At 42.6% G+C, this 26,567-nt stretch overlaps 1 protein-coding gene across 6 annotated transcripts in view; it reads left to right on the top strand.

Annotated features, from left to right (window-relative positions):
* The window catches only part of LOC116379371 (ankyrin-3), an 86,354-nt gene that overhangs the window by 18,726 nt on the left and 41,061 nt on the right, over positions 1–26,567 (top strand). For 5 of the 6 annotated variants that reach the window (XM_031841340.1, XM_031841325.1, XM_031841333.1 and 2 more), the window contains exons 2-19: positions 11,189–11,290; positions 11,568–11,666; positions 14,133–14,231; positions 14,809–14,907; positions 16,539–16,724; positions 17,245–17,268; positions 18,922–19,020; positions 20,101–20,199; positions 20,311–20,409; positions 21,010–21,207; positions 21,724–21,822; positions 21,971–22,069; positions 22,181–22,279; positions 22,388–22,585; positions 24,193–24,294; positions 24,604–24,702; positions 25,657–25,854; positions 26,089–26,187. In XM_031841340.1, coding sequence (XP_031697200.1) covers positions 11,189–11,290; positions 11,568–11,666; positions 14,133–14,231; positions 14,809–14,907; positions 16,539–16,724; positions 17,245–17,268; positions 18,922–19,020; positions 20,101–20,199; positions 20,311–20,409; positions 21,010–21,207; positions 21,724–21,822; positions 21,971–22,069; positions 22,181–22,279; positions 22,388–22,585; positions 24,193–24,294; positions 24,604–24,702; positions 25,657–25,854; positions 26,089–26,187 — 2,097 coding nt within the window. The remainder of the gene's footprint in view (positions 1–11,188; positions 11,291–11,567; positions 11,667–14,132; positions 14,232–14,808; positions 14,908–16,538; positions 16,725–17,244; positions 17,269–18,921; positions 19,021–20,100; positions 20,200–20,310; positions 20,410–21,009; positions 21,208–21,723; positions 21,823–21,970; positions 22,070–22,180; positions 22,280–22,387; positions 22,586–24,192; positions 24,295–24,603; positions 24,703–25,656; positions 25,855–26,088; positions 26,188–26,567) is intronic. The other variant, XM_031841363.1, reaches the window with a different exon arrangement.

The following is a 26,567-nucleotide window of genomic DNA, read 5'->3' as shown; positions in this document are numbered from 1 at the left end:
CTCTCTCTCTCTCTCTCTCTCTCTCTCTCTCTCTCTCTCTCTCTCGCTTCCATATAGCCACACACACACACACACACACACCCACACACAATTTTACAGCACAACTCATCTCAATTTCAGCTCCCGCAGCTCGTGTATACTACCCGCTGTTCACACAAGATTGACTCTTATTATTAGGAATAGTCATTTCCCTCCATCTACTGGCTGGTCATTTGCATTTTTATGTCCCATTACTGAATCACAAAGAGTGGGAAGTCACTCATAATAGAATGTATAGAGAACTGCCTTTTTTGACACAAAATGTGTTTTAAGATGGTTTATGGGCTTCTCTTCAGTCATTACCTGGAGATGGCTTCACTTCCCAGCAATATGAACTATGGATTATTGGATTTAGGCAAAGGAGAGTTGTAACCTGGAGGTGTGTTTGGTAAAAGACACACTTCAATTGCGCTAATAACTCCTAGACTTAATGTTTGGGAATTTACGTTCATTCATTCATTCAAATTGTAGACGGACACAGGTAGGGAGCTGGCTGCATTTGGTGTTTTCTGTATCTGGTGAGTATGTAAATAGCCAACTGATTGCCAAGTTTGCATGTCAACTTAAAAACGTGATTGATAATATATTCGTTTTGTGTTCACAGCTCGTTTCTCCTGCTCTCGTGTGATATGTTTTTTGTTTTTTTTGCATCAACACACGTGACCACAATATGTATGTTTGTATGATTTCTCTCTTCTGTATGATATAATGGGAAGTGTATCTTCTTTAATTCATTAAACTTTTATTTAAGCAGGATCTTACTCTCTTTTGTACACAAGGGCAATAAAAGCAAAGACAAAACATTTAGACAAGCTAAAGAAAGAAAGGCATTAAACCAGCATCATATCACTTTGAACACAAAAGTATGGGAATAAGGCCAAGTTAACCTTAAAGAACTACACTTCACTCAGATCTAAGTGTTGCATGTATACAGCTGGATTAATTATGGACTTAATCATTGTAGAATTGTAATACCAGCCTAATAATCAAAGTGGTCCAACTACTTGTCCTGTTGCAGTTTATTCCATTTAAGTGGAGCAAAACATTTTTAAGGTATATTTTGAATTTGTTATCCAGACGCCAGCTGTGGACACTTGAAGAAAACCTCACAGAGAGACATTATGTTTCAAATAATTGTCATGCAGGAGACCGCCCACCAGAGTCCAGTATTTGACTGTTGAACAGAGTCTCCTGCAGGTCAAACTGAGGCTAGAGGAGGAGGAGGAGGAGGAGGAGGAAGAGGGGGAGGAGGAGGAGGAGTTTGATGTCTCTGACTTTGTTTGATTTAACTTAACTCTGGTATGTTGTTTACTTTCCTTTAGTCTCTTGTCACTGATTGGCTGTGAGCTCGGTCCTTCTGTTTTCTAACTCATGTCTCTGTGGCCATCTATGTGTCTTCCTCTCTTCTTTTTCTGTCTCACCCCCTCCTACATCTCTCATACGTATAACCTTCCTGTTCCTTTCCTGTCACTCACTTTTCTCTCTGACTTTCTCTCCTCTCAGCCATCCCCACCTCCACTTTCCCTTTTGTACCTCTCTCCCTCCTCTGCACGGATCTGATCGTCTCACCTTTGCTCTTCTGGAGCCCGTCTTCGGGTGACTTTTTGGCGGGACAGCTATTGATCAAGCGCTGTGCACTAGTGTGTAGATTTCACCTGTACAGCTGACGAGTCAGTTGGATGAAATCCAATGCGACATTCAAGTTCTCCCCACGTCATTGTCAGCATTATTGTCCCTGGTCCTTGACAGTGGAGAGAGACATGAGGCAGTAGTAGAGCTGCAGTACTACATACAGTGTGGTAATAAGGTGGTAAATAATGTAATTCTAACAGCAAGCACAAACAATAGGATTGTAGGATTTAATGTTGTTGTTATTTTCATTCAACCTTTATTTAGCCAGGATAATCCCTTTGACATTTTGAATCCCATTTCCAAGGGAGTCCCGATCATGTAATCAATAGATATTTTACTTACACGCTTTTCTAGTAAACATGATAATGAATCTGAACATATGTCAGTGCTGCATGATTATTCATTCTCTGCTCTAGTTGAATGGTTCATCTATTTCTCTTCCCAAGATTCCTCCCTCCTCTCCTCCTCTTTCTCTCCCTTCTACCCTTCCTCTCAGCTCCCTCCCTATCTCTCCCTCCTCCCCTCCCTCCCCCAGACGGTTTTCATGTCCCAGGTGACAGAGGGGAGCTGTGCCCTTGAGTGAGCTCCATGCAGCACGAGCAGTAAATATCTGCCGCCTATCGACAAATATTGAGGATACTCCCCCAGAATGAGAACGGTGTGATGTTTTACAGTTCCTCTGAGATGGCAGAGCTCGCCTGAGCGTGTTTGTGAAACCAGGAAAGGGAAGCCAGCCGAGAGACAACTGGATTCGCCCAGAGCCATTTCTACTCCCTTTGAATATATAAGCATATTTTTAGGGTTGGATGCCATAAGCATAATACAGTTCTGGAGCAAAGAGCTACTTTCAAGAAATATTACAGTGCTTTTGTTCGGTGCGCTATGGTATAATTTGTGCATGAGCATTTGGTGGATAACAAATCAATTCATTTTGATATGAGATCTGGTCTTTGATTTAGTTATTGTAATATAAAGATATTAATGTGTTCCCCAGGCCTTTAAGGACGAGCTTACATTTCAGTGATCTTTCTAAACTTCTTTTGACAATTCTAGCACAATAACAAATAAACAAATAGCATGTCTAGCTTCAGTTCATATTTTAAATAACAATAAAACAGAAAAAAGAGAGAAAAAAGAGGAAAATAATTACAGAAAGAAACAAAAATGGGACTTGGCACCTGTGAGAAATAGAAAGTTGTATAGTTGCTTATAAAAATATATATACATGTATCCACATAAACACAAATACATGCTGGAAGGTTTTATTCACATTGAACCGCCTCTCCGTCTTCTATTGTTTACATCTTGCTAATAATAACTCAAATATTCCATTGAGCTGCCGTGTGTTTGTGTGAGCATAACTGTGTCAAAAGAGGTAATTTTCCATAAGGAGGCTCGACTCTTCTTCCTCCTCTGTTGTAACCCTCCCCCCGGTAGCCATGGTAACCCTGTCGTTTCCAAGGAAGAAGTAAGCGTGAAGGCGCCTGTGATCCACCAATCACATGTTCAACTCGCCTCTTCTGGTCCAGAGCATCTGTCACTCCCTCTGTCAGCTCTCACGTACACCGCTCTCCGTCTCTCCCTCCTTCTGAGTGTCTCTGACCCTTGCCGGCTGCCTCCAACGCTCTTTATCTCTGGCCTGAAAGTTGATAGCGCTGGAAAATACCCACAATGCAGTGGTGCCATTCCTCTGGAATAGTGACAGAGTGTGAAGGCAGTGGCTGAGGGGAGGGCTGGCTGCATGTGACCGTCTGTTCTGTACGTTTGCGTGTATGATATTACAGGCAGCGTTGCCACAACAGCATTCCCGCTATAAATATTGCTTATGGGTGTGATACTGATGATCGTTTATTATCAAAATACCACATAGCGGTGTGTCCCAGGGATTTTCCATGTGCCGGAAGTTAATCACATCATTTCTTCACACATCTGTTGAGTGCAGCTTTTCCTCTGACAAAAGTATCTCTTTAGCCGAGTAGGAATTATGTTTTTATTGAACAATTCATGCCAGCAACTAAAGTTTGCATCCTGTCACAGACCAGCGATCAGTGTTCTATTTTAGAAAACACGATCATGATCTTTTCTTAAGTGTTTTAGTTTATAGACTAACTCTTTTTCTATGCATAGGTATTTTATTTTTTGCAGGCAGTTAGATGAAATGGTTGACATCACTCTCATGTCTGTATGGTAAATACCAAGCTACAAGCCAGCAGCCGGTTAAATTAGCTTAGCATAAAGACTGGAAACAGGGGGAAATAGCTAGCAAAGAATCAAAAAAACATATTCTGCTTCACAAACTTGTGACTTTTCCATGACTTTAACCCAATACATACTCAGAAATTGTTCAAATTAAACCATTCGAGAAGGGCAAATCGCGCAAGTTCGACATTTAGGGGAATGCATTTAGTCCCTTTCTTGCTGAGATGAAGACGAGAAGATTTATACCATGAATGACCGACAGCCATACAAAAACAGAACTATAAAAACGAGGTTGCCAGGTAAGCCGTTGAATCTTCGACTTGCCATCATTGCACCTTATAATCCGGCACATAACCGGCCATTTTGTTTTACACTTTGTACAGATTGAAAATATGAAATATAACCTGTTATATTTCTGATACTGATGCTGGTATAGGGGATTTTGTTACCTTTGGACAGATCCAGGCTACCCGATTAATCATCTCATGACCTCTCAGATTTAACTTGTGACCTCTTTGGGGGGTCCTGACCCCCAACGGTCTAATCAACATTGAGTCTAGTAATAGGGGTTGATCTAAACAGTTTTGCTTCCCTAAAGGTAAAAAGGTGAGGGATACAGCTGTGGGTGGTAAGATAAGATAATCAGATCACTTACCACCCCCACAGGTGTAAAAACCCAAGATCAAACATATAACATGGACACGGTAGTTACGCTGCATGTTTCTTTTAGCTGCTTAACTGTCTTAGATCACAGATAGCAATCAGATTCAAGCTCTTCATGTACATTTTCCAGGAGAGCAGTGAGTATTTGGCTGCGATCTTCCCGTGTTGGAGCAGGATTTGTGAGGAGAAATCAGTGGGGGTGAGCATTTTATCCACAGCTCTCCGACTGCAGTGGGGCGTGTTTGCTGAGGGGTGAGAGGACAGAGGGTGTCCCTAATACCAGAGGAAAAGCCCCTAATCCTCTGTTAAAGTGTCCTCATTGACTGTTCGGGGGCGCCCCCCACCGGCCCACTCGCCCCAAAATAGCGTCTGGTGTTATTGTTGTTGTTCTCTGCTGTTAGTGAATTCGTAAACCCGCTTTAGCAGACACACATAGAATCACTGAGATCCCTGTGGTTGATGTCATGCAACCAGGTAGAGCAAGCCCAGCCTGTACATACACTCACAACACACACAGACACACACACACACACACATACGCATCACGCTGGTCTTTGTTGGGGGGGGGAAAAGCTGATAAGCAGGATGACAATAAAGAGCCGCTGGTGGAGTCGGAGGGAGGAAGGGAGAGTGAACCAGAGGGAATGAGTGGGAGGTAAAGAGGGAGAGTGGGTGGGATAACAAGAGAGAAGAGTGTGGGGGGGGGGTAGCGTGTTGACATATCACAGCCGAGTCATTTTAGCTAAAGTATTTGTTTCAGCTGCTATTTTCAGTTTGGCCTCTCTCCCTGCTCGCCTCCCCAACCTTGGATATCAAGATCACGCTGACACACCCCCCCCCCCCCCCCCCCCCCCCTTCAGAGTAGATGAAGGTGAGGAAGGAAGGAGGCAGAGAGGGAGGGAGAAGCCTCAGCTACTATGGTAAGTCCCCCCCCCCCCCCCACACACACACACACACTCGAAGGTGCTTTGTAGGGCAGGGGCCAGCTTCTGCGAGGCTGCAGGGATTTACCCTTGTTGACATATTTAAACAAAAAGATACAGATAGAAGGAGGACAGGGAGGCAGCAGATGGGATTTGTGGCGTGTCCTTTCTGCAGCGTGAAAGACAGCGAGATGCTCAGCGCTTTGTTTAGTCACCACTGAGGAGTTAGATAGACCCCCCTCTCCTCCTTTGCTCTCCACCCGACATCCTCTTCTCCCCCCCCCCCCCACGCCCCTCCACCTCTACTCACTTCGTTCCTCCCACCATCCCTCTTCATCATGTGCAGGGCACCGACAGCGGAAGGAACTGTTGTATCCGCACTCACATTTGTTGGTGTGCTTTGATTTTTTTTTTTTACCTGAGCCAATGGCACCTTGCTCTTTTTCCCATGAGAGGTTTAAGATAAGGACCGACTGACTGAATAGATGACTGGTTGGCTGCTTGGCCACTCTTAGCTCAGGTTTCACTCCTCTTCGTACAGAGGAGGGACAGAAAGAGGGAGAGTGAACATGGCTGTTGAGGAGGGTGTTGTCTTCCTAACACAAGTGAGTAATGCTAACATTTGGATTTAAATTGTATATATATATTTTTTTTATTCTGATAGCTTAGATTTGTGTTGTGGTTTGGTATTATCTTGAAAACAATGTAATAGAGGTTACTGACTGTCTCAGGGGTTGGTGTTGTGATTCATCATGACTGGTTGGGTGTTTGGGTGTGTAAAAGTAATCTGCTGCTGTCAGATGTAAAGTGTGTGTTTGTCTGCAGGGTAATAACATGCAGGAGGTTCTGTCAGCACACGTCAGGGAGTCTAGAAAGTTAATTGCCTAATTGCATGTGGTATATAGAGGTCTGTGTAAAGTATTTAGCAAGTTGGATACTTAATGAACAGTTTGACATTTTGGAGAATGCGTTTATTTGCTTTCTCAGACATTTAACAAAGAAGATAAACTCTAATGTGTTAATTCGTCAGCATTTTTATTGTACTTTTAGACAGAGACAAGCTAGCTGTTTCCCGCTGTTTCCAGTCTTTATGCTAAGCTAAGCTAACAGTCTCCTGGGTCCAGCTTCATATTCAATGTATAAACATGAGACTGGTATCAATCTTCTCATATAACTCTCAGCAAGACAGCAAAATAATGTATTTCCCAAATATATTTCTTTACAATGGAATAAAAGCATGTGGTGTGAGATGTAAGGCTTGTTTGTTGTGCTTTAAGGAATGACCGCGGCTTCAGTCATTTACTCACTCACTCTCTGTCTCTCACAATCATTTCTCCTAGTGGCCATCAGCAGTTATGACACATTAGGCCACGTGTTTCCTCTTTGTGGTGAACGTGAAATATGTGGTGCTTTCCATAAGCAACATTACTACAATAGAGGGATGTTTTAGAGTGCCAGCATATGATAGTTACAGTCGGGAGAGCTGCGACGCAGAATGTTGATGCACTGAACATAGGACATCGCGTACATTTAGAATAAGAGGAGGCTCTAAAATCTCCCGTTATAGATTACCATTCATTGTGTTGCCAACAACATGCTTTGCGTCCATACCTCCTAAAGCCTTACTAATGATTTTCTGGTGACAGTTAAATGGAGGCATTAATTAATCAATAGCGTTTCCATATTTAGCCTTGAGAGAAACAGAGAAATCAGGATGAGGTACGAGGCAGCACAGGGGATTTGAGAAGTTTGACAGTTTCAGAGAAATAGATGTGGAGGTTGGTGGGGTGATGTCCTTTGGCACTGGTGGGTGTTGTGGCCTGCCACTGGATGCCCCTGGCATTGTGTGTTTTGTGTTGCAGCAGAGAAGGGGATAGAGTGAAACAATACAGCCGCTGCTCGTCTGTCTCCCCACCTCTAAGCTCGCTCAGTTTACACACAGCCTGCAGCCGTGATATCAACATTCACCGTGTTGTCTGTGTCTGTGTGTACATATTTTTTCTTGCATTTGTTTTTAGTGGACACTGTTCTAAAGCGTGTGCAGACTAATTTGTGTTGATATGCATTCCTTCTTATACGTGTATTCAGTTTCTGTTTTGTTACACGCTCGAGTGCCAAACTGACATCATCGCAGTCTGGCGGCCCGGGGATATCAGTCTTTATACATCTAAATATCCTCCATTCATCTAGACGATCACTGTGTTGATGTCATGAGGAGAGGAAGCACATAGTACAGATTCAGCAGAAATGAATACAAATGCTCTGCAGCTTCAAAATGTCATAAATCTCTATTCCTAGAATGAAGGAACGACGTGAACAACCCAAAAACCTGACTGCACAGCTTCTATTGGAGATCATGACAGATACTGTCATACTATATACTACTTGTATTATTATTATTTTACTGTGTTGTACTGTATTATGCGGTTACATGAAATCTATACACTCTAGTAATTTATCCTAAAAGGAAATGATACAGTATGTCCTATGTTGTGATACTTATATTCTAATGTTTTGTAGCTGCAAGTAGCTCCTCCATTTCTTTTGTCTAAGTCAGTCATTGTGGGACAGTAGCGTTCATCAACGGCACTCAATAATTAAGTGTGTTGTTGTTTTTTGTGTATGCACTCTATCTTTAGTGAGTGCATACAAACTTGAGGCTTTCCCCAACCTGGAAAAAAAGATCTCTCATTAATTGGCCACCATTGATGTGGTCGAAGTGGTTAAGGTGCATCTTAACGGCATATTTTTTGTACAACATTTGTGTTACAATGGTGGAAGACGGTTTCCAGTGCTCGGACCGTTAAAAATGTAGAATTGTTTCATCATTGAAGGCAAATATATTGGCCAATATTGTTGCAGATATATTAGTATCAGAGTACTATGTGGGACAATAAGTAACACGATATTGCAGTCCAGAGGTCCTTATGAACAGTGTCATTATAACATAGTTCACCAGAGTGCATGACGTTTTCTTTTCATCCCCAAATATTCCACATAGTGAACATCGCCGTAACAATCTTTTTTTAAATGTAGAGGATCCTTTAGGGGATATTTTAAACAGTCAGTTATGGATGTTGGTATCTGCCTCACACATATAGGTCGGCTATATTACAGGATTTTACAGATTAAGCTTTAATGGGTTATTGAGCTTTAAGGATTTTGATCGAAAAGTCCGACTCCTAATACTGAATAGATGTGTAGTAATCCCATCAAACCTACATATTACATCCCTTCAACACTATATTAATACTAAGGCGTCACTGTTATGTTTCCTCTCCCTGTTAAAGAGAATGTGCAGACACCAGTCAGTGACCAGAGGGCATTTTTAATTAGAACTGAGATGGTTAATTGTCATTTTTACAGAGACTCACACGGAAATTAGATGCTTTTTTGACTATGTAAGACTGTAATTGAGAATGCTAAATTCTCAGCTTTTCTAGTTATCACTTGTGAGACAGATTCCTCTCTCTCTCTCTCTCTCTCTCTCTCTCTCTCTCTCTCTCTCATCCTCTCTCTTCTATCTAACATTAGATTAATGCTTTCCTTCAGGCTTAACCTAGTCTTTAATGGCCCCATTTTCTTTGAACCTCTGATCTGTTGAGGCTTAATGATATTTCTTTTACTAATCTCTTGCCCCGTCCTACGTAATGCTTCATTCACAAAGACTTCAAGATCCCTCATTTTGGACACAGCTGGGATATGGATGGAGGGTTGGACATGTTGGTCCCTGGTTTTCACTGCGGGCATTAAGGGATAAACTGACGAGAGCAATGAATAGTGACTTATGGATGAAGACTACTTAATCTGTTGGCACTTAAGCTTGGGCAGATGCAGAAGAAGAAGCAAAGAGAACTGAGTGCTATTTGAAAGACTATTGCAAAATTTCACCTATGAAAAAACATGTACAATTTAAAAATGCTTTTAGACGACCATATTTTTACTGATGTATTGTATCCATTTCTAAAGTGAGAGTGTATGTTTCTAGTCTGGTCTCAGTTCATGGCCTTCTATAAAATATCTGCATTGAACGATTGAAAGAAGAATACAAGACTACAGGATTACATGTCATGTTTGACTGACATTATGTTTGATTGTGTAAATCACTGAGTAGTTGTCGATGATAATAATGATTTGAAGTTGGGCATGACACACGAGTAGTTTGCTGTTTCGGTCTTTTCTTGTGGTTGACATCCAGGATAACAGAAACACAACACAATCTAGTGATCACGATGGTTCAGGCCAGAAGAACAGAACAGAAAGAAAGAACAGAAAGATCTTAAGTGCTTCAGCGCGGTCAAACAGTTCTCTCGGGGGGGGGGGGGGGTTTGGATAAAGGAAGAAGACATTCCGTGATGTGGTCTGATATCAGCTTTAGCTTAATGGTTTCTTGTAATCAGGAAATGACTTCCAGTTACCACTGCTTCATCTGCCATTATTTTGTTCGTGCATGAGCACACATAGACACAAATATTTTCCTCTCACAGTTGTTTACGGCTTATCGGTGGAACAATCTGATGCTGGATGTCTTGTTCACTCACACTTTGGCTTTGGGTCAGATCCCTCTGTGTTCGTCAGAGTTATTTCTGGAAAAGCACGGCGGAGGGAACGAGTACAATGTTGGATAACCGCTCGTACAGCTCGTCCCTGCTGAGTTTATCCTAAGTGTCACCGGACGCAAGGCTAAATTTAGCAGGTCTGGGTCTTTTGATAATTCAGGGGAATTTGGTTTTTGAGCCTCTATTATGAAGCAGCGTATCACAGCTTCTCTCCCCCGTTCTCTCAGCAGCTCAAGTGCTGAGTTTTACAAAATGCTCTTTGCAAGACTGCTGCGAAGAAGAAGGAAGACAAAATGTGCAGAGTTTGCTGTGTGTCACTTAATGTCAAACCAAATGTCCCAGGAGCTAACATGAATACAGAAGAGAAACACAACCTCTCTCTCATCTTCTTCTCTCGTTTTAGCTTTCTACATCTCCTTGTCTACTCTTATCCTCCCCCCCCTCCCTTTCTCCTTCTCTCTCTCTCTCTCACACACACACACACACACCACATTTGTTATAGGGGCAAAAACATGCTTGCCTCATCATTTTTTATTGGTGTGCAAAGCCCTATTTCTGTAGTGAAATAAAGGACAGTCAAGCAGAATAGAGAATGCTCTGCTTCTGGTAGCACAGCGACCTACACATACCACTACTTTACTGGTGGATTCAGAGAGAGATCTCTGTGAAAGAGAGGAGGTCTCTGTGGCAGCACTAGGGACCACCCGGTCGCTGAACTTCCTACCTTTGGGAATCGGAGACATTTGATTTTAACAGAGCTGAAATAACAGCTCGGTGGGATCTGATGGATGACGCTGGATGATGGGAATTGTTGGGAAGATGTGCTGTCACTCTGTTCGCTTTTTCATGGATTTACTTTTTGAGATGTTTTAGCGTGGTCTTAATTTGAGACACCAGTGGACTTTACTATGTTGGTTTTAACGGGACAATGGACCTGCTGTGTGTATGGATATTGGCTCTGTTTTTTCCCCTGTTAAGATGTTTTGAAGATCCCTGAGAAATTATGACAGAGTTCTACCTGGTACAGTACATTTTTGGCATTTGTATGTGCTTTTGTTCTCTTGTATGCCTAATAATTAACAGTTTAATACCGCTATGTCCGTGGCTGAAGTCTGACTTTAGGTACTCACATCCTTTCTCTTTTTCTCTGTTTCTTTGCTTTCTCCTCTCCAGTCTGACAGCAATGCCAGTTACCTGCGAGCAGCCCGGGCAGGAAACCTAGAAAAGGTCCTCGACTACCTCAAGTCTGGGGTTGAGATTAACATTTGCAATCAGGTATGTTTTCTCAGACACTTATTAAGAAACTAAAATGTTCTTGCGAGTGTCTGTCCTCCTTGGGGTATCGAACAATCTTAAGTTATTCTTTTCTGCACACATAAACATGCTATCACCATACTGCTGCATCAGCCAAATTTTTGAATTGAGGGCTCAAGGGCTCAACTGAACAAGCAGTTTCACCCTCTAGATGAAATATTTTATCCTTTTTACCGTTATCATAGTATATAATTGTGCAAGAGCTACACAGACTGCACTAAATGTGTTCCTTTCTCAGAATGGTCTGAACGCTCTCCATCTAGCCTCTAAAGAGGGGCATGTCGAGGTTGTTGCTGAGCTGCTGAAGCTGGAAGCAGATGTGGATTCAGCCACAAAGGTAAGGCCCACCCCATCACCGATCGCAGCTCAGCTGATGTTACGGAGGGCTATATTTGGATCCAGAGACAAAACATGGCTGCACTTTGCTACAGTGCTACTACTGTGATACTGCAATCCATTGCAAGTCGGAAGTCAATAATTCCGTGTAGGTATTACCCACTTACAATCTAAATGCGTCTCAGTGCATCTGTTCAGGAAAACAAGAACGCCCGCAGCAAACTGATGTTTCTATGAAAGAGTCTCAGCATCTGCAGAGGACCTACATCAATTTCCACAACAGAGAGAAGAACTGTATAAAGTAACCATCTTTAAATTAAAAACTAGAGAATCCTGGGGAGAAATACTTCTGTTAATCCAATTTAAGACATTTCAAGGATCCACAGGAACCCTGTTGTAATAGACAGGAGGATTAAACTACTACTGCATGCTGGCAAAGAAGCACAAATCAACTGAATGGAAATGGCAATTACAATGTTGTTACGGCGCACATTTCACGGCACAAACGCCCCATAAAACACTACACAAAGTAGAAAATGATGAAAAAAGGTAATTCAATGTGGAATTCCGACTTGCACTTTTTCATATCGTAGGTTGACAATGGCTTGCAGCATAAGTGTGCAGCCTTCGTTTAGAGTTTAATTTTGGATCAATAATTAATGATCCCTGTGGAAAATAAGATATATGTCAGATTGAAGCATTGGGAGTTCAGTATAATTTCCACAGTGGAATGTATTAAATACATGTAATAAAGAACAGCAGAAGTGTTGTATTTGATGTACTGTAATACAGTATTATTCATCAGGAGAGGGTCTCTTCCTTTGAAGCATCGTTACTCCAATGCCAAAAGGAGTTGAGATAGAGAGTCACTCAAAACATTATTCAGATTTGAGCCCAGAAGGCGTTCACTCCCATTTAGTCGTCTGGTTCAGCCTCTCTGCCACAGGCCACGTGCCTAGTGAGACATAAACAGAGGACACAATGAAATATTTAAGATCAAGGAGAAAATCTCCCCAATTAAAGCCTCTCTCTGTTGTGACCCTGAGGATGCTGAGGGATTAGTTTGAGATCTTGGGAATCCACTGCCTGCCCCAACGCCTATCAGTTTCTATTTTATACGGCCGATGGAGACAATTAGGAAGGCAGTGCTATCTAGGATACCTAGATTTAGGAACACAAAGTGTTTTAGCATTTAGGCTCTGTGGGTGTTTAATGCTAAAGTTAATTGTGTGTCCGCCCCTCTTATGTTGTGCTGCTCTTGTTGCGGAAGAGTAAAACAATAGGCCGTGTCCTCGGTTCATTAGCCTCTTGGCACCTCAATAACAAATGCTATTCTTGAGAAGCTTACAATGTTGAGACTGTCAGAGAGATGCTGACTTAACTTTATTTACAATTTCTGGGGCTGTAGTTTGTGTTTTACTGGACTGAAAATGTTATAAATGTCTGTCACTTGAGGCAGCATCAGTTTTTGCTGAATACTACAAGTTTGAAAATGAGAAAAAATGAGAAAAATTGGGGGTGTGTGAGTTAGAAAGAAGTGATCTCTGTAGCCCGCTCCTAATCTCTGCTTAAGGCTAACGGCTCAAGGCTACATTAGCTGCTACTAGCATAACAAACCTGAATCTCGGAGCAAACTGTCTGTGATCAAGTTGCAAGTTATTGCATTATATTGCATTTTTTACACTTAAGATGATGACATTGTGTCCAATGTGTAGAGGCATTTACATTTTATAATCATATTTGCTATCAAAGGCTCAGATAATTACCATTTTCCAAAGAATATACACAACAGTAAAGATGCTGTGGGAACAAATCTAGATCAAGCAGCTATAATAAAACATAATCAGTGAACTCAAACATAACATAGTAACACAATTTAAATTTATAGTTCAGATCATAAGCTAATCGAACAATTGCTTTTACTGTTTTGTATTCCAGAAAAGCCTTTAGACTCAGTATAGCACACACACTCTAGTCTTCAGCTACATTATATACCAACCAGCCTCTCAGTCTCTTTGTTAATTTGCCCAACTATCTAACTTGCTACAGAATACAGTACATGTGACAGATGATCACTATTGTGTAACAGCACTTGTCGAATAACAGAGCCCAGTATCACGCGGCCAGGAGAAAGGCTGGGGGTCGAATCTGCCTTCACAAGGATCCGTACCGGTTCATAGAACGCCTCCTGTAGTGTTATTTATGGCCGAGGCTCAAGGGGAGCTCGTTTATGTGTGGGACGCGGAGCATCGGAAGTGACACATTGTTGGCAGAGCAGGTATGGGGATGCCAGAGCTGGAATGACAGCAGTACAAAAGTGTGATTGGCGTAGGGGGGATTCACTGGTGCACATGGAGACTGACATGGATATATACAGACACACATACACACACACACACAAGCGACACGATTGGACAGGTGGGGCAGAGCTTAACACGCATTCCTTTGGCTGTTCCATGCTATCCAGAAAGGAAACACTGCTCTGCACATAGCTTCGCTGGCTGGCCAAACGGAAGTCGTCAAAGAGCTAGTCACAAATGGAGCCAATGTCAACTCACAATCACAGGTGGGACACACTCAACACACACACACACACACACATGCAACAATGTCATAATGACAGTGAGGTCCCGTTGGTCTACATTTAGGACCTGAAACAACTTAAGTGTAATTAAAATTCACACATTTGTTTTGTGATATGGCATCGTGAAGTCAATGACACTGAGGGGAATCACTCAGTGGAAAGATCCTCGCTGACACAATCTGGCATCACGCCAACTAGGCCTCTGCCTCTCCAGGAAACTGATGTCCTTGCATTTTAAATTAAACTATCATATCAAGGTGAGAAGAAAGATTACAAGCACCTTCTTTCTCTCTGCTCTGATCAAACCCAATAGAGTTGTAACAGCAACGCAATAATCTTTCAGACTTTACCTGAACATTTTGTTTTGTGTCTGGGTTTGTATCATTTTTAATTACATTTCATTTGATGTTACAAGTGTCCTCATCTAAGGCATATTGGGACATTTTGCATTGCTTTCAGTGTAATGTCACAAAGAAAAGATCAACAAGAAAGGACACATTTATCTCTTTGAGTGGCAGCAAAGTATGTTCTAAGCCTGTATGTAAACATGTGTGTCCAGAATGGCTTCACTCCTCTGTACATGGCCGCCCAGGAGAATCACCTGGAGGTGGTACGGTTCCTTCTGGAGCACAGCGCTAGCCAGAGTATGGCCACTGAGGTACTGTACACCCACTTGTGTGTATGTGTGTGTGTTTGTTATCGTGTGTGTACGTGTGCCAGTCCTGTGTCCACCTCTCTATACCGTTACAGTAAGTCTCCATGCATTTTCTCTGCCTCGGTCATGTGTGGTCTTTACATCTGTTGTACTAACCACCTTCATCTCCTCTCTTTCCTCCCCTTCCTCCTTTTATGATCCCGACCCCACTCACTCTGCATCTGCCTTTGTCTCCGTCTGTTTCCACTCTTCCTTTGTCTCGGTGTCCTTTCTGTCTCACATTCCCACTGTGTCTACCTCACTGTCTTTCCACCATCCTCCTCTGCCTGCTCCTTCTCCTCTTCCCCTCCTCAACTCCTCATGAGGGACTAGGCAGAGCGTCATTGATTGGTAGTGTATGGTGGTGGAGGCAGAGTGACCTTGAGTGGGTCACAGATGAGGTCCGCTCCGCTCGCTGCCTCTCCTCCACGGCTGCTGCTGCTGTTACTGCTCTGATTTACGTTGCTCAGCCTGTGGAACCCGTACACACACTTACCAGTCCCCACACGTACACACACACACACACACACACACACATACACACACGCACACAAGCACATGCAGACAAATAGCTGTTGGAGCTAATGGAATACCCAAGCCCGTCTACAGTGCACTAGCTTACATCTACGGGCTACATGGTTGAACACGGGATGCTCTTCAGGACATGTATGCACATAGAATATGTTTGCACATGTGCACACACACCAATCTGCACACGTGAACATGATATATATATTCAGGCACACCTACACGTACACAAATACTTACTGCACACACACACACACACACACACACATTGAAGTGTGTAGAAACGCACTGCTGTGGCAGGGAGCCTCCAGCTGAATTATGCAGCATGAGAGTAATGTGTGTAGGAGATAGATGTGAGCCTTTTCCACCCCAGCATCTCATTATGTAACTTACATCAGTGTCCTATATGGTGAGAAGGCTTGAGAATACACAGAAAGTGTACAGTAATCTCTACATCTATTTGACAAATGGGCTATTATGTTATGATTTACTATCCTACATGTTCCAGGAAGATCAGACTGTCTAAAGGTTAAACTTTCTATCTTGAGTTTCCAGATGATTCTTTTTCCTCAGAGAGAAGATATTTGATTGTGGCAACGTAAATATAGAAAATGTAACCTTCAGGTACAATCATAAAGTAATTTCTGGATTGTTTCTGAATAAAATTTTTACACAAATACAAAATGTTTGCAGTTTGATTTGATGGAGAATTAGGAAACATTTTACCGTTGCGCTCATGTTTCCCATAACTATCTTTTTCTTGACATTTTTGCTAAACAAAAATTAAGTTCTATGTAGTTCTCAGACTAAAGTACCATTTGTACACTACAAAGAAGATCTTCTAAAACAAAAGATAACGTGCTGGAATTCATTGGACCATTAATAACCTTTTAAATGTCTATAGGACTCAGGGGTCTTGCTTTGCTGTCCTCTCTGCCTGCAGCAAAATGATAATTCAGTCCGTCCATGCAGTCACACTAACCACCTCGTATCAGCCCCGTCACCGGTAATGCATTGCGGCGCCCCTCCAGCCCCAGTGACTCCTCTCTCTCTCTCCTCACACGCAGGATGGCTTCACTCCTCTGGCGGTGGCCCTCCAGCAGGGCCATGACCAGGTGGTCTCCTTGCTGCTGGAGAACGATACAAAGGGCAAGGTACGCCTGCCTGCCCTGCACATCGCTGCCCGCAAGGATGACACCAAGGCCGCGGCCCTGCTCCTGCAGAACGACCACAACGCAGATGTTGAGTCCAAGGTGAGTGACGACGCTGATGCAGCCAGGTAGTGGATCTTCAGTTGATTGTTTCTTTTCTTTCTTTTTTTTTATCTCTGATTATTTGATTGTTTAATTGTTGTTTAAATCTTTGGTTTACAAAGCCAGTTTTTATTTCCTTGCTGACTTTTTCTCTTCTTCGTTCTTGGTTAAATTTGCTTTTGAATATCATTTTGGCAGAAAGGGGAGAGATGCAGAAGTACATTTCTTTGTTTGTATTCATTAAATCACATTATTGATCAGAATAACAGTCAATGTATATACAAAGTTTCAGATGACAGAAACAGGAATTTGTGAATGTACTTCATGATCGTGCTGGAAAAGGATTCTGGTTTGAGAATGTCTTTCTCAAATTTAAAATCATAGATAACAGTACTTTTTTGCCATAAATTGTTTTGCTTCTCCCCTCTCTGTGCTCCTCCACTTCATGTCAGTGGAGGACCTTTTCTGTTCTTTTGCTCACTAACTGCCCATTCTCTCCTCTCCTTGGCTGACTCTGTAGATGATGGTGAATAGAACAACAGAGGTACACCTCTACTCTGTACATTACGTAGTCTCTCCATTGCAGCTCATGAAAAACTCTGAAAAACCAAACAAACACTTCAGTGCCCCTGACTTGATGCAGTAGTGTTTCTGCAGCCCTTTGTCGTCGTCCCCTCAGTCTCATCTTCCTCTCCATCTATTCATTCATGTAGTGGATACCTCTAGTCATTGAGAAAGTCAGAGTAAAAGCGCATGTTTTACTAATACTGATTGAGTAAGTCCTGAGGCTGGAGGCTTGGGTATCAAGCTGATTCTAATGGTTTCATGGTGTCCAAAGCTTCGGCTGTTATTTTTCCCAAATTCATTGTGACTGTTGACAAAATGTTGTCCCAATGTGTCCTGACACAGTCCTTCCATGAAACCGATTAACATGATAACCAGTGTTAGCATGAAAATTGGTTAGCATTCATTGAAAAGCAGCGGTTTGTACATAACCTGCATGGCAACCCAAACCCCCATTAAGCCGTAAAGGAACCCAGCCTTCTAGCAACAGACAGTTAGTCTAATTAGTTTACTACACTCTATTGATTTTAGATCGTCAAATCTAATCCTCAACCTTTGCATCTAAAGCATTTTGCATGGGACCAAAGCAACAAGCTACCTCAACACTGCTTGTATGGTAACAAGGCCCCCTTCGTCACACCAAAGTCAGGTGCCCACCCTCTGTGTGTGCCTGTTTTGGTTGGCATTGTGTCTGGCTTTGGCAGACTGGAAAGTTATCTGATGTGATTCATCCAGAAAATGGCTTTGTGATCTGAGGCTCCTGCATCGTGGTGAAAATATTTACATAGCACTCTGATGGAAGATGGAAAAAAGTCAACGACTGACTATAAAAAGATGGGTTTTTGTGGTTCATTTTAATTTTTGGTTAACTTACTTTTTTAATAGGATTTTCTTGAGTGTAAGAATATATTTTGAGATTATTTAAAGTCGTAGTGTTTTGGGTTAGGGTTTCTAAGACACCAGATATCAGCAGAGTGGATACACATGTCTGAGACACCTGCTCTCCTTGGGATTATTGTTTTTTTGAAATTGGGATGCCAATGATTGGATAGCTTAATGTGAGATTCATTTACTTATTGGACAGATTGTTTCCAGTGTCCTTCTGTTGCTTTCACAGCTGTTGCCCACTAAGCCAGGGGTTTTGCCGGGGGAAATTACCTTCATATAAGATGGTAACGAATGGACATTAGGTTCATCTGCAGGACAATTTTTTACACTCTAAAAGTATCAGGATGTTGTAAAGGAGATGATCTAGATTACCGGTAAATAACTGGAGTTGTATTTAACACATAAGCCTATATAGTTTTACTTGACTTTGCCCAGTGTGATCATGAAAGCGCATAGAAGCCCATATGGTATACTGAATCTAAACCCCTCTCGTTGCCAGTATACCATTGGCTCCATGTTCGATGCTTCGATTAAACGACTTTCTCTGCCACTGTGGGGAAAGTCAGGTGTTAGTGTAACAGTGTATAGCAGTGTGTGTCCTCCTCTGTCAACAGTAGGCCTGTGTAGGCTGCTGTAAAGCTCCAGGTCTGTACAGCACATGTGTGGTGGTTTCATAGTTTGTAACGTAATGTGTGTGCCTGTCTGTTTGCACGTGTGTGTTGTTCGCCTTTCTCCGATCCACCAGAGTGGTTTCACCCCCCTCCACATCGCGGCTCACTATGGCAACATTAACGTGGCCACGCTTCTGCTGAACAGAGGAGCTGCTGTGGACTTCATGGCTCGGGTGAGTTTATTCTGCCCTCTGCTGTTTGGGAGGGGTACAACCAGCATAAAAGGTAAACAGGTGTGAAGGTGGAGATAGGCTGCATATGCTGAACACAGTGATCCTGTACAGATGTGGAACAGTGGTTTAGTTTATTATTGAGCAGTCCCTCAATGCTCCTTCAGAGGGCAGCTGTTTGGTATCTTATGTTGCCCGACAGGGTTAAATGATGAGGTAGATTATTCTGGATAAAATTTGGATTCTGGAAATTTTGTTAAAGGATGGCAAATCCACCTGAGATTGACTTTAAAATGAGTTCAAGATATTCATGAATATAAAGACATGGAAGGGATTTGAGTATGATGTGTTGTTGAAAAATTTGGTACAGAATTTGCCGCTTTTTTATAAAAAAATGGAGATGATGGTGAAGCTGTTTTGTATACTTACTGTCTATGGTGATCTACGAGTCACACGATCAGACTGATTTTTTTGTGGATAAAAAATGACAGGGTGTGCAAAGTGTTTTGATTTTGATGGACTTTGAGGTGCTCACTCACATCTGCACCTTGCTGTGTGTGCATTCTCAAAGTTACACACTGTGTTCATAATATGTGCTTCACTCTTGCTTAAATAATTAAGCTTTTTATAATAGGCAGAGTAGGATTACTTTTTATTTACTGTGCTATTTACATTTTAATGCAAGAAAGGGTGCCGTTAAAAATGTGTTTGTTTCCACATTATTAGACATTAGCTAAGCAGAGTCAACAGTGACCCGTAATTATATGAGCTAGTGTGTGACGGAGTGTTTGTGTTTGTGCTGCTTTTTGACACTGATTACAGGTTCAGGTCTAAAGTGTCATTCTACAGCAGTGGAGATAAATTAAACAATCACGCTGTTTTACAGCTGTTGGCTTTATAATAAAAGCCTATGCGCCCTTAATAAGCAGAGCGTATAGGTTTGTATTACAACTTAAAATAAAAGATTACATGTTATATATCTAATGAATACATTCAATTTAATTGTAGACTTTTAAATGCCAGTGCATGATTTTGTGCAGATAATAAACCATTACATTTAATTAAATCCTCTTTGTTGTTTAGAATGACATCACACCGCTTCATGTGGCTTCAAAAAGGGGCAACAGCAACATGGTCAAGTTGTTGCTGGACAGAGGGTCCAAAATTGATGCAAAGACCAAGGTGAGATTAATTCTCCTCAGAAAGCTCAAAGACATTCAGAAGCCCATGAGGCTGATTTTTTTTACTCTTCTGTGATTTATTAACACTTGAGCTGTCTTTCTTGTCTTCCAGGATGGTCTGACACCTCTTCACTGTGGGGCGAGGAGCGGGCACGAGCAAGTGGTAGAGATCCTACTAGACCGAGGAGCTCCTTTCCTCTCCAAGACCAAGGTAGCTACTGGGACGATCAATTTAGAAGGCGCTGCTTAGCTCAGAATAGGAAAGGGAACAAATTCATGTCACATGTTTGTTTTTCTCTGACTGTTATAAAACAGAATAGATCACACTTCACTTGAAACAGGGTACACATTGCTAATAACTATGTAATACAGATGTTTGTATAAACTAGCTTTCCTCAGCACACAGAGCTATTTGACATCTAACCAATCAGATAGCAGGTCTGTTGTTGTTGCTGTAGTGTTGTCGTATTGTCTCCATAAGGTCTGTGCGACCTCTCCAGAACAGCCTGCCTCCTCTGCGTAGCCCCACAGTTTGACCGCGCAGGACGACCAGTGTAACAAAATAGACATTGTTGTAATGGCCTCGTTATAACAATGCTTCTGTAACCTTCTCAACAACTTCCTACACAGTCTGTCTGTGCAGCGCTTGGCCACGTCCTAACTTACTGTGTCTGTCTGTCCATTTGTCTATGTGTCCGTCTGCATGTGCGTTTGTCGCTGTCTCTCTGTTTGTCTCTTTCTCTGTCTGCCTTTCTCTTTCTCTCCCCCTCCTCTCTGTCTTTACCTCTCTTCCCCCCCCCCCCCACTATAGAACGGGCTATCACCGCTCCACATGGCCACTCAGGGGGACCACCTCAACTGCGTCCAGCTACTGCTCCAGCACGACGTGCCGGTGGACGACGTCACCAACGATTACCTGACGGCGCTGCACGTTGCCGCCCACTGTGGTCACTACAAGGTGGCCAAGCTCATCGTGGACAAGAAGGCCAACCCAAACGCCAAGGCTCTGGTAGGGATTAAGGGGTCTATTAAAACTACTAAACATTCAGTGTGTCCTACAAAATGTTTTGCTTGGCAAAAAAAACGGAATTATCTTTCATGAAGAATAATGAATTCAATTGATACAGGAAATGACAAAAATAAATATTTGAATGCTATTTTACAATTGCATTATGCAGTTTTGTGTTATAGCTAAATGAGCCAGCCATCAGGCTTTACTGCTGCACTTACTGTATGTGATGGTTTGAAAGGAGAATGAGACACTAAGGGGTACAACGTTTTCTAAAAAATAATTAATTTCAAATTCAAGAAGGCATTCATTCATAATTTGAGAAGAAGTAGAAGAATTAAGAGAGAAAAGGTTTCTTTGTCACCTTTGTGGTTTGCAACTAACATTCTCTTTACCACCCATTTACTTTCTAGCAAATAAAAGCAGTCAGTCATAGATATCTTGTGACTGTGGAGAGATCATCCCTTGTGTGAGTGTGAGCTTCACACCAAGACTTTTTTGTCTTTCTGTGTGCAGAACGGTTTCACTCCGCTTCACATCGCCTGCAAGAAGAACAGAGTAAAAGTAATGGAGCTGTTGCTTAAACATGGAGCCTCTATCCAGGCTGTCACTGAGGTACTGAGCACTATTTTCTGCTTGACTCTACCTGTGAAGTGGTTTCTTCAAACTGCGCTGACTTTTAACTATTCTAAGCTGCACTATTTTATACATTGTGACTTGCTTTAATAGAGCTTGTCTTTGTTTGGACTTGTTTTGCCTACAGTCTGGCCTAACGCCCATCCATGTGGCAGCCTTCATGGGCCATGAGAACATTGTCCATGCACTGACACACCACGGAGCCTCACCTAACACGACCAATGTAGTGAGTGGATGAATTTATAATGTACTGTTACATGTTACATGTTTCTATTAAGTCCCACATCATCGCATGTGAAAAGCTCCCACTGAAAACCGTTTTCCATGTTTCTTCCAGCGAGGAGAGACATCTCTCCACATGGCAGCCAGGGCAGGTCAGGCAGACGTGGTCCGATACCTGCTCAAGAACGGAGCCAAGGTGGAGACCAAGTCCAAGGTGAGAACACTGAGCCTCGTTATCAATCACTGTGTCGGGGAGAGAAACAAAATGAAACAAAACAAGGATAAAATACTGGGCCAAATGTCACTTTCTTCTTCTCCGCAGGACGACCAGACAGCGTTGCACATCTCCAGTCGGCTGGGGAAGGTCGACATTGTCCAACAGCTGCTGCAGTGCGGCGCCTCTGCCAACGCCGCCACCACCTCAGGCTACACCCCCCTTCACCTGGCTGCCCGCGAAGGACACCAAGACGTTGCTGTGATGCTGCTGGAGAACGGAGCCTCGCTCTCCTCCTCGACTAAGGTGGGTCCGATAGAGGGTCGTCATAACGTCATGGAGTTGGATGTCTCGATTTCTTCCACACACACACACACACACATCTGAAGAACCAAGCATCACAGAACAGATCAGCTTCATTATTTCAGTGCCGTGTCTCTCCACTAGTGGGCACCAGTTTCCAATAGTCTCCATGATGCTCATCTAATTATGTTCATCAGTCAGAGTTTGTTGCTGCTGAAATATTCTGTCACAACAAAAGCATTCATGGAGACCAAAAACCAGCGTATATACAAGGCTCAAACATGTTAAGTTCTGTCACATAGAGGAGTCACTTGAATTTTTTAGTGCTCACATTCAGGTCAGTGGCAGTATTAGTGTTGACCCACTAATGTAAGACAGCACTTAAGTGCTTAAGTGCATATAGGTGCAGCCCAACATGGACGGATGATGTCAGTTTTTGGTGGTGCTGGTTTCACATGTGACTAATTGCACGGATCAAGGTCAAAAAGAGATTTAGAGTAGACTTCGTGGAATTGGTTTGTGCATGTGTGTGATTGTATGTTGCAGTGGGCTGTCTTTGAAGGTGACCTCCGTCAGTGGAACAGATTAATGAACGTTAAACCCCATGGTGCCAGCGTTCTCTAACACACACACACACACACACACACACACACACACACACACATCTTTTGGGACTTCACTTGTATCAGCTGTTCGACAGTTGTTCGTCACACGAACCTTGGAACAGAGGGGTTGTGGGATGGAAACCATGAATTGACCCATTTGTGATGCTTATGAAACAAATTTATCGTTAAAGTGCCCGCATTTGAAAACATTTAAAACGTCTTCTCTATGACCCTTTACCGTATGAGCTGTAAGAATATTAACCAATCACACAAATGAGGTCATGTGTTTCAGAGCGTGGAATGGGAATCTGTGGGAGTCACATTGCTCAGGAAAATATGACCTAATGTCTTAAAATATCTTCACGCACACACAGGAAGGAAGCCAGGATTAACATGATCACATTATTCAACAGACATTTATAGATCTGGAATACACAAGGAAATAGGGGCCTTTGCCTTAGTTTCTCAGGGTATCACATACCTTATTGTTAAAACTAACTTAGTAATGCACAGATAACACTCATTTATAGATCATAGCAACGAATATTGCAGGTCAACAATGCCTTTGAAGGATAATATCAGGGGTCTAATTTCATCCAAAGAAAAAACCTTCATGCAAAAACATTGTAGCTAAAATACATATTCCTTTTAGGATGAAACGGTGTGTTTTTAATTGGTTGTTAAACGCTACATTCTATCAGTTTGAGAACAAACTAATTATTTGTTGCAGTGAGTTCATGTCAGTAGACATGTTTCGGGTACAAAACCTTTATTTCCTAAGTTTTTAAGTCAAAGTGGACACTGAACTTAACCATCCAGATAAGCTATTTACAACTATGTGAGAAACTATGTTGTTATGAAGAAGAGCTTCACCCAGGCCAGCAAAGGCTGACCCAAAACAAAGTAAATATTCACTTCCTGTTTATATATCCGTCTCTGCTCCTCCTCTCCATCCTCTCTTTCCACTGTCTTTCATTTTGTTGATGTATTTCATTCTGTGTTCAGCAGAAAGGGTTCAGTCCCCTGCATGTGGCAGCAAAGTACGGAAAGATGGAGGTAGCCAGTCTCCTCCTACAGAAGAGAGCTCCGCCTGATGCTGCTGGAAAGGTGAGATGTCTTTAAAGAGAGGAGAGGCTTAGTGCTTCCTCTAGCTGCTGCTTCCAGATTACAGCATGAAGTTTTTCCTCTAAACTGTCTGCTGCACTAACTATCTTTCATCAGTTTGATGTCCATCTCCCTTCATGTCTTTACATTCTGTTGGTTTGGTGCTTTCATTTTACTTATAGGCGTGTTTGTGCCTGTGTGTGTTCAACTTCTAACCTGGTGATGTGTTGCATGGGTCTGTGTGTGTGTGTGTGTGTGTGTGTGTGTGTGTGTGTGTGTGCGTGTGCGTGTGCGTGTGTGTGGGTGTTTTAGAGTGGGCTAACTCCACTGCATGTAGCCGCTCACTACGATAATCAGAGAGTAGCACTGCTGCTGCTGGATCAGGGAGCTTCCCCACACGCTGCCGCCAAGGTATCCACACAAACACACATCAACACATGTACTGCAATGAATTCATCTGGCTTGTGCCCTCAGCTCCATCTCAGACCATTAACAATGTTCTGTATGTAATGTATGAAGATCTAATCCTCACCCATCTTCTCCCATTCCGTCCGGTCTAGTCTTTGACGTTGTGAGTGAATGTGCGGCTTTTTATCTGAGCTCTGCAAAGTCTTTGAAATCACTCAACGAGCCAGCACTTACTTATTTATTTGGTGTTACCAATAAATAGAGGAAAAAAAGAAAAAAAGTTACTGCTCTTGCAGAAACGTCTGACAGACACAAACACACATGGTCGGTGACATATGGTCAAGTTGTGGCGTGTCTCCTGCTAGGCTTTGGCAGTCTGTCTAAAGTATGAGCAGAATGGCAGAACTGCCAACCAAAATTATGGCAGGAAGTGCCTGATTTTTGGCTGGACTGTCAACTGCAAGAGGAGACAAAAGCTTGTTAAGCTAGTTTATCCTTGCTTTCTGTCTTCTCTTTTTGTCACTGTCTCCTGCTAGCTCTCTCTCTCTCTCTGAATCTGTATCTGTCTCTTTTTATTCCTTCGTTCCTCCCACACTCTTAGTCATTAGTTTCTCCTTCTATAAATTGTGTTTAATTCGGCTTTGTGCTAAAGTTGGTGTGCTTGTTGTAATTTAAGGGCTTTTGGAAAGGGATCAATCCTTTCTTCACTAAGAATTGTCTAGAAGCGTCTACACACTCAGATGCGAGGAGTGCATGATCACAGACTTGTAGCAGAAGCGTGGTGCATGCGTCGCATCTCTGTACTAAAGACAGAATGATCTGACATTGTGAAATTACAAAAACACTGAGCATAACAAGCCAATTTTTATTACAATATAATAGATACAATAATCCATTAAAGTAAGAGAAGAGCTCAGTCCAGCCTCCTAACCCCTGCATCTCTTTGACCTGCCTCAGAATGGCTACACGCCGCTCCACATCGCTGCCAAAAAGAACCAAATGGACATTGGGACCACGCTGCTGGAGTACGGCGCCGACACCAACGCAGTGACGCGACAAGGCATCAGCCCCATTCACCTAGCAGCTCAGGAGGGCAGCGTGGACCTGGTGTCCCTGCTGCTGACCAAGAACGCTAACGTCAACATGTGCAATAAGGTAAAATCAGTGACAGAGCTACAGTATGTAACCAGCTACTAGACAACAATCCTAGATACTACCCCTTGCTGTTATCACCTTAATCACCATTTTTAGAATATAGTTAAAGACACTGTCGACCACTGGATTCCAGCATCTTGTTTACTGAGAGAGATAGCATATTTCAGTCTTATGTGCTTCCACCATAACACATTTATTTTGTGTATTCACACGTGTTTCTATCCTCATACCCAGAGCGGACTTACACCACTCCACTTGGCAGCCCAGGAGGACAAGGTTAATGTGGCAGAAGTCCTTCTCAACCACGGGGCTGATGTCAACCCACAAACGAAGGTAAAGGTTTCTCAGCTCGTATACCCACAAACACAAACACACACACACACGCACACACACACACACACACACACACACACACACACACACTGTAAATACACACACAGATAAGGGTCTTCAAATCGCTTTTTACAGTTGGGGTTTGATGCATAACCTTTCATTCACACACATCATTGACTCTATGATTGGCTTCGTGTTTTTCTCTGTAGTTTTAGTCTAGTCATGGCATCAGAAAAATACTCTGGCACACAGACACACACACACAGACACACACCCACACACACACACTTGGTCCGCAATCATCTCGGGTGATAGATAAATAAAGGATTGATACCTGAGAGGAAGGTGTTCATGTCTTTGTGGGGGCACACACTGCAGCA

Source organism: Anarrhichthys ocellatus, unplaced genomic scaffold (genome assembly GCF_004355925.1).
Source record: "Anarrhichthys ocellatus isolate YVR2014 unplaced genomic scaffold, GSC_Weel_1.0 scaffold3, whole genome shotgun sequence".
NCBI lineage: Eukaryota > Metazoa > Chordata > Actinopteri > Perciformes > Anarhichadidae > Anarrhichthys > Anarrhichthys ocellatus.
The sequence above is the reverse complement of the archived record's forward strand: the minus strand, read 5'-3'. Positions and strand labels throughout refer to the sequence as shown.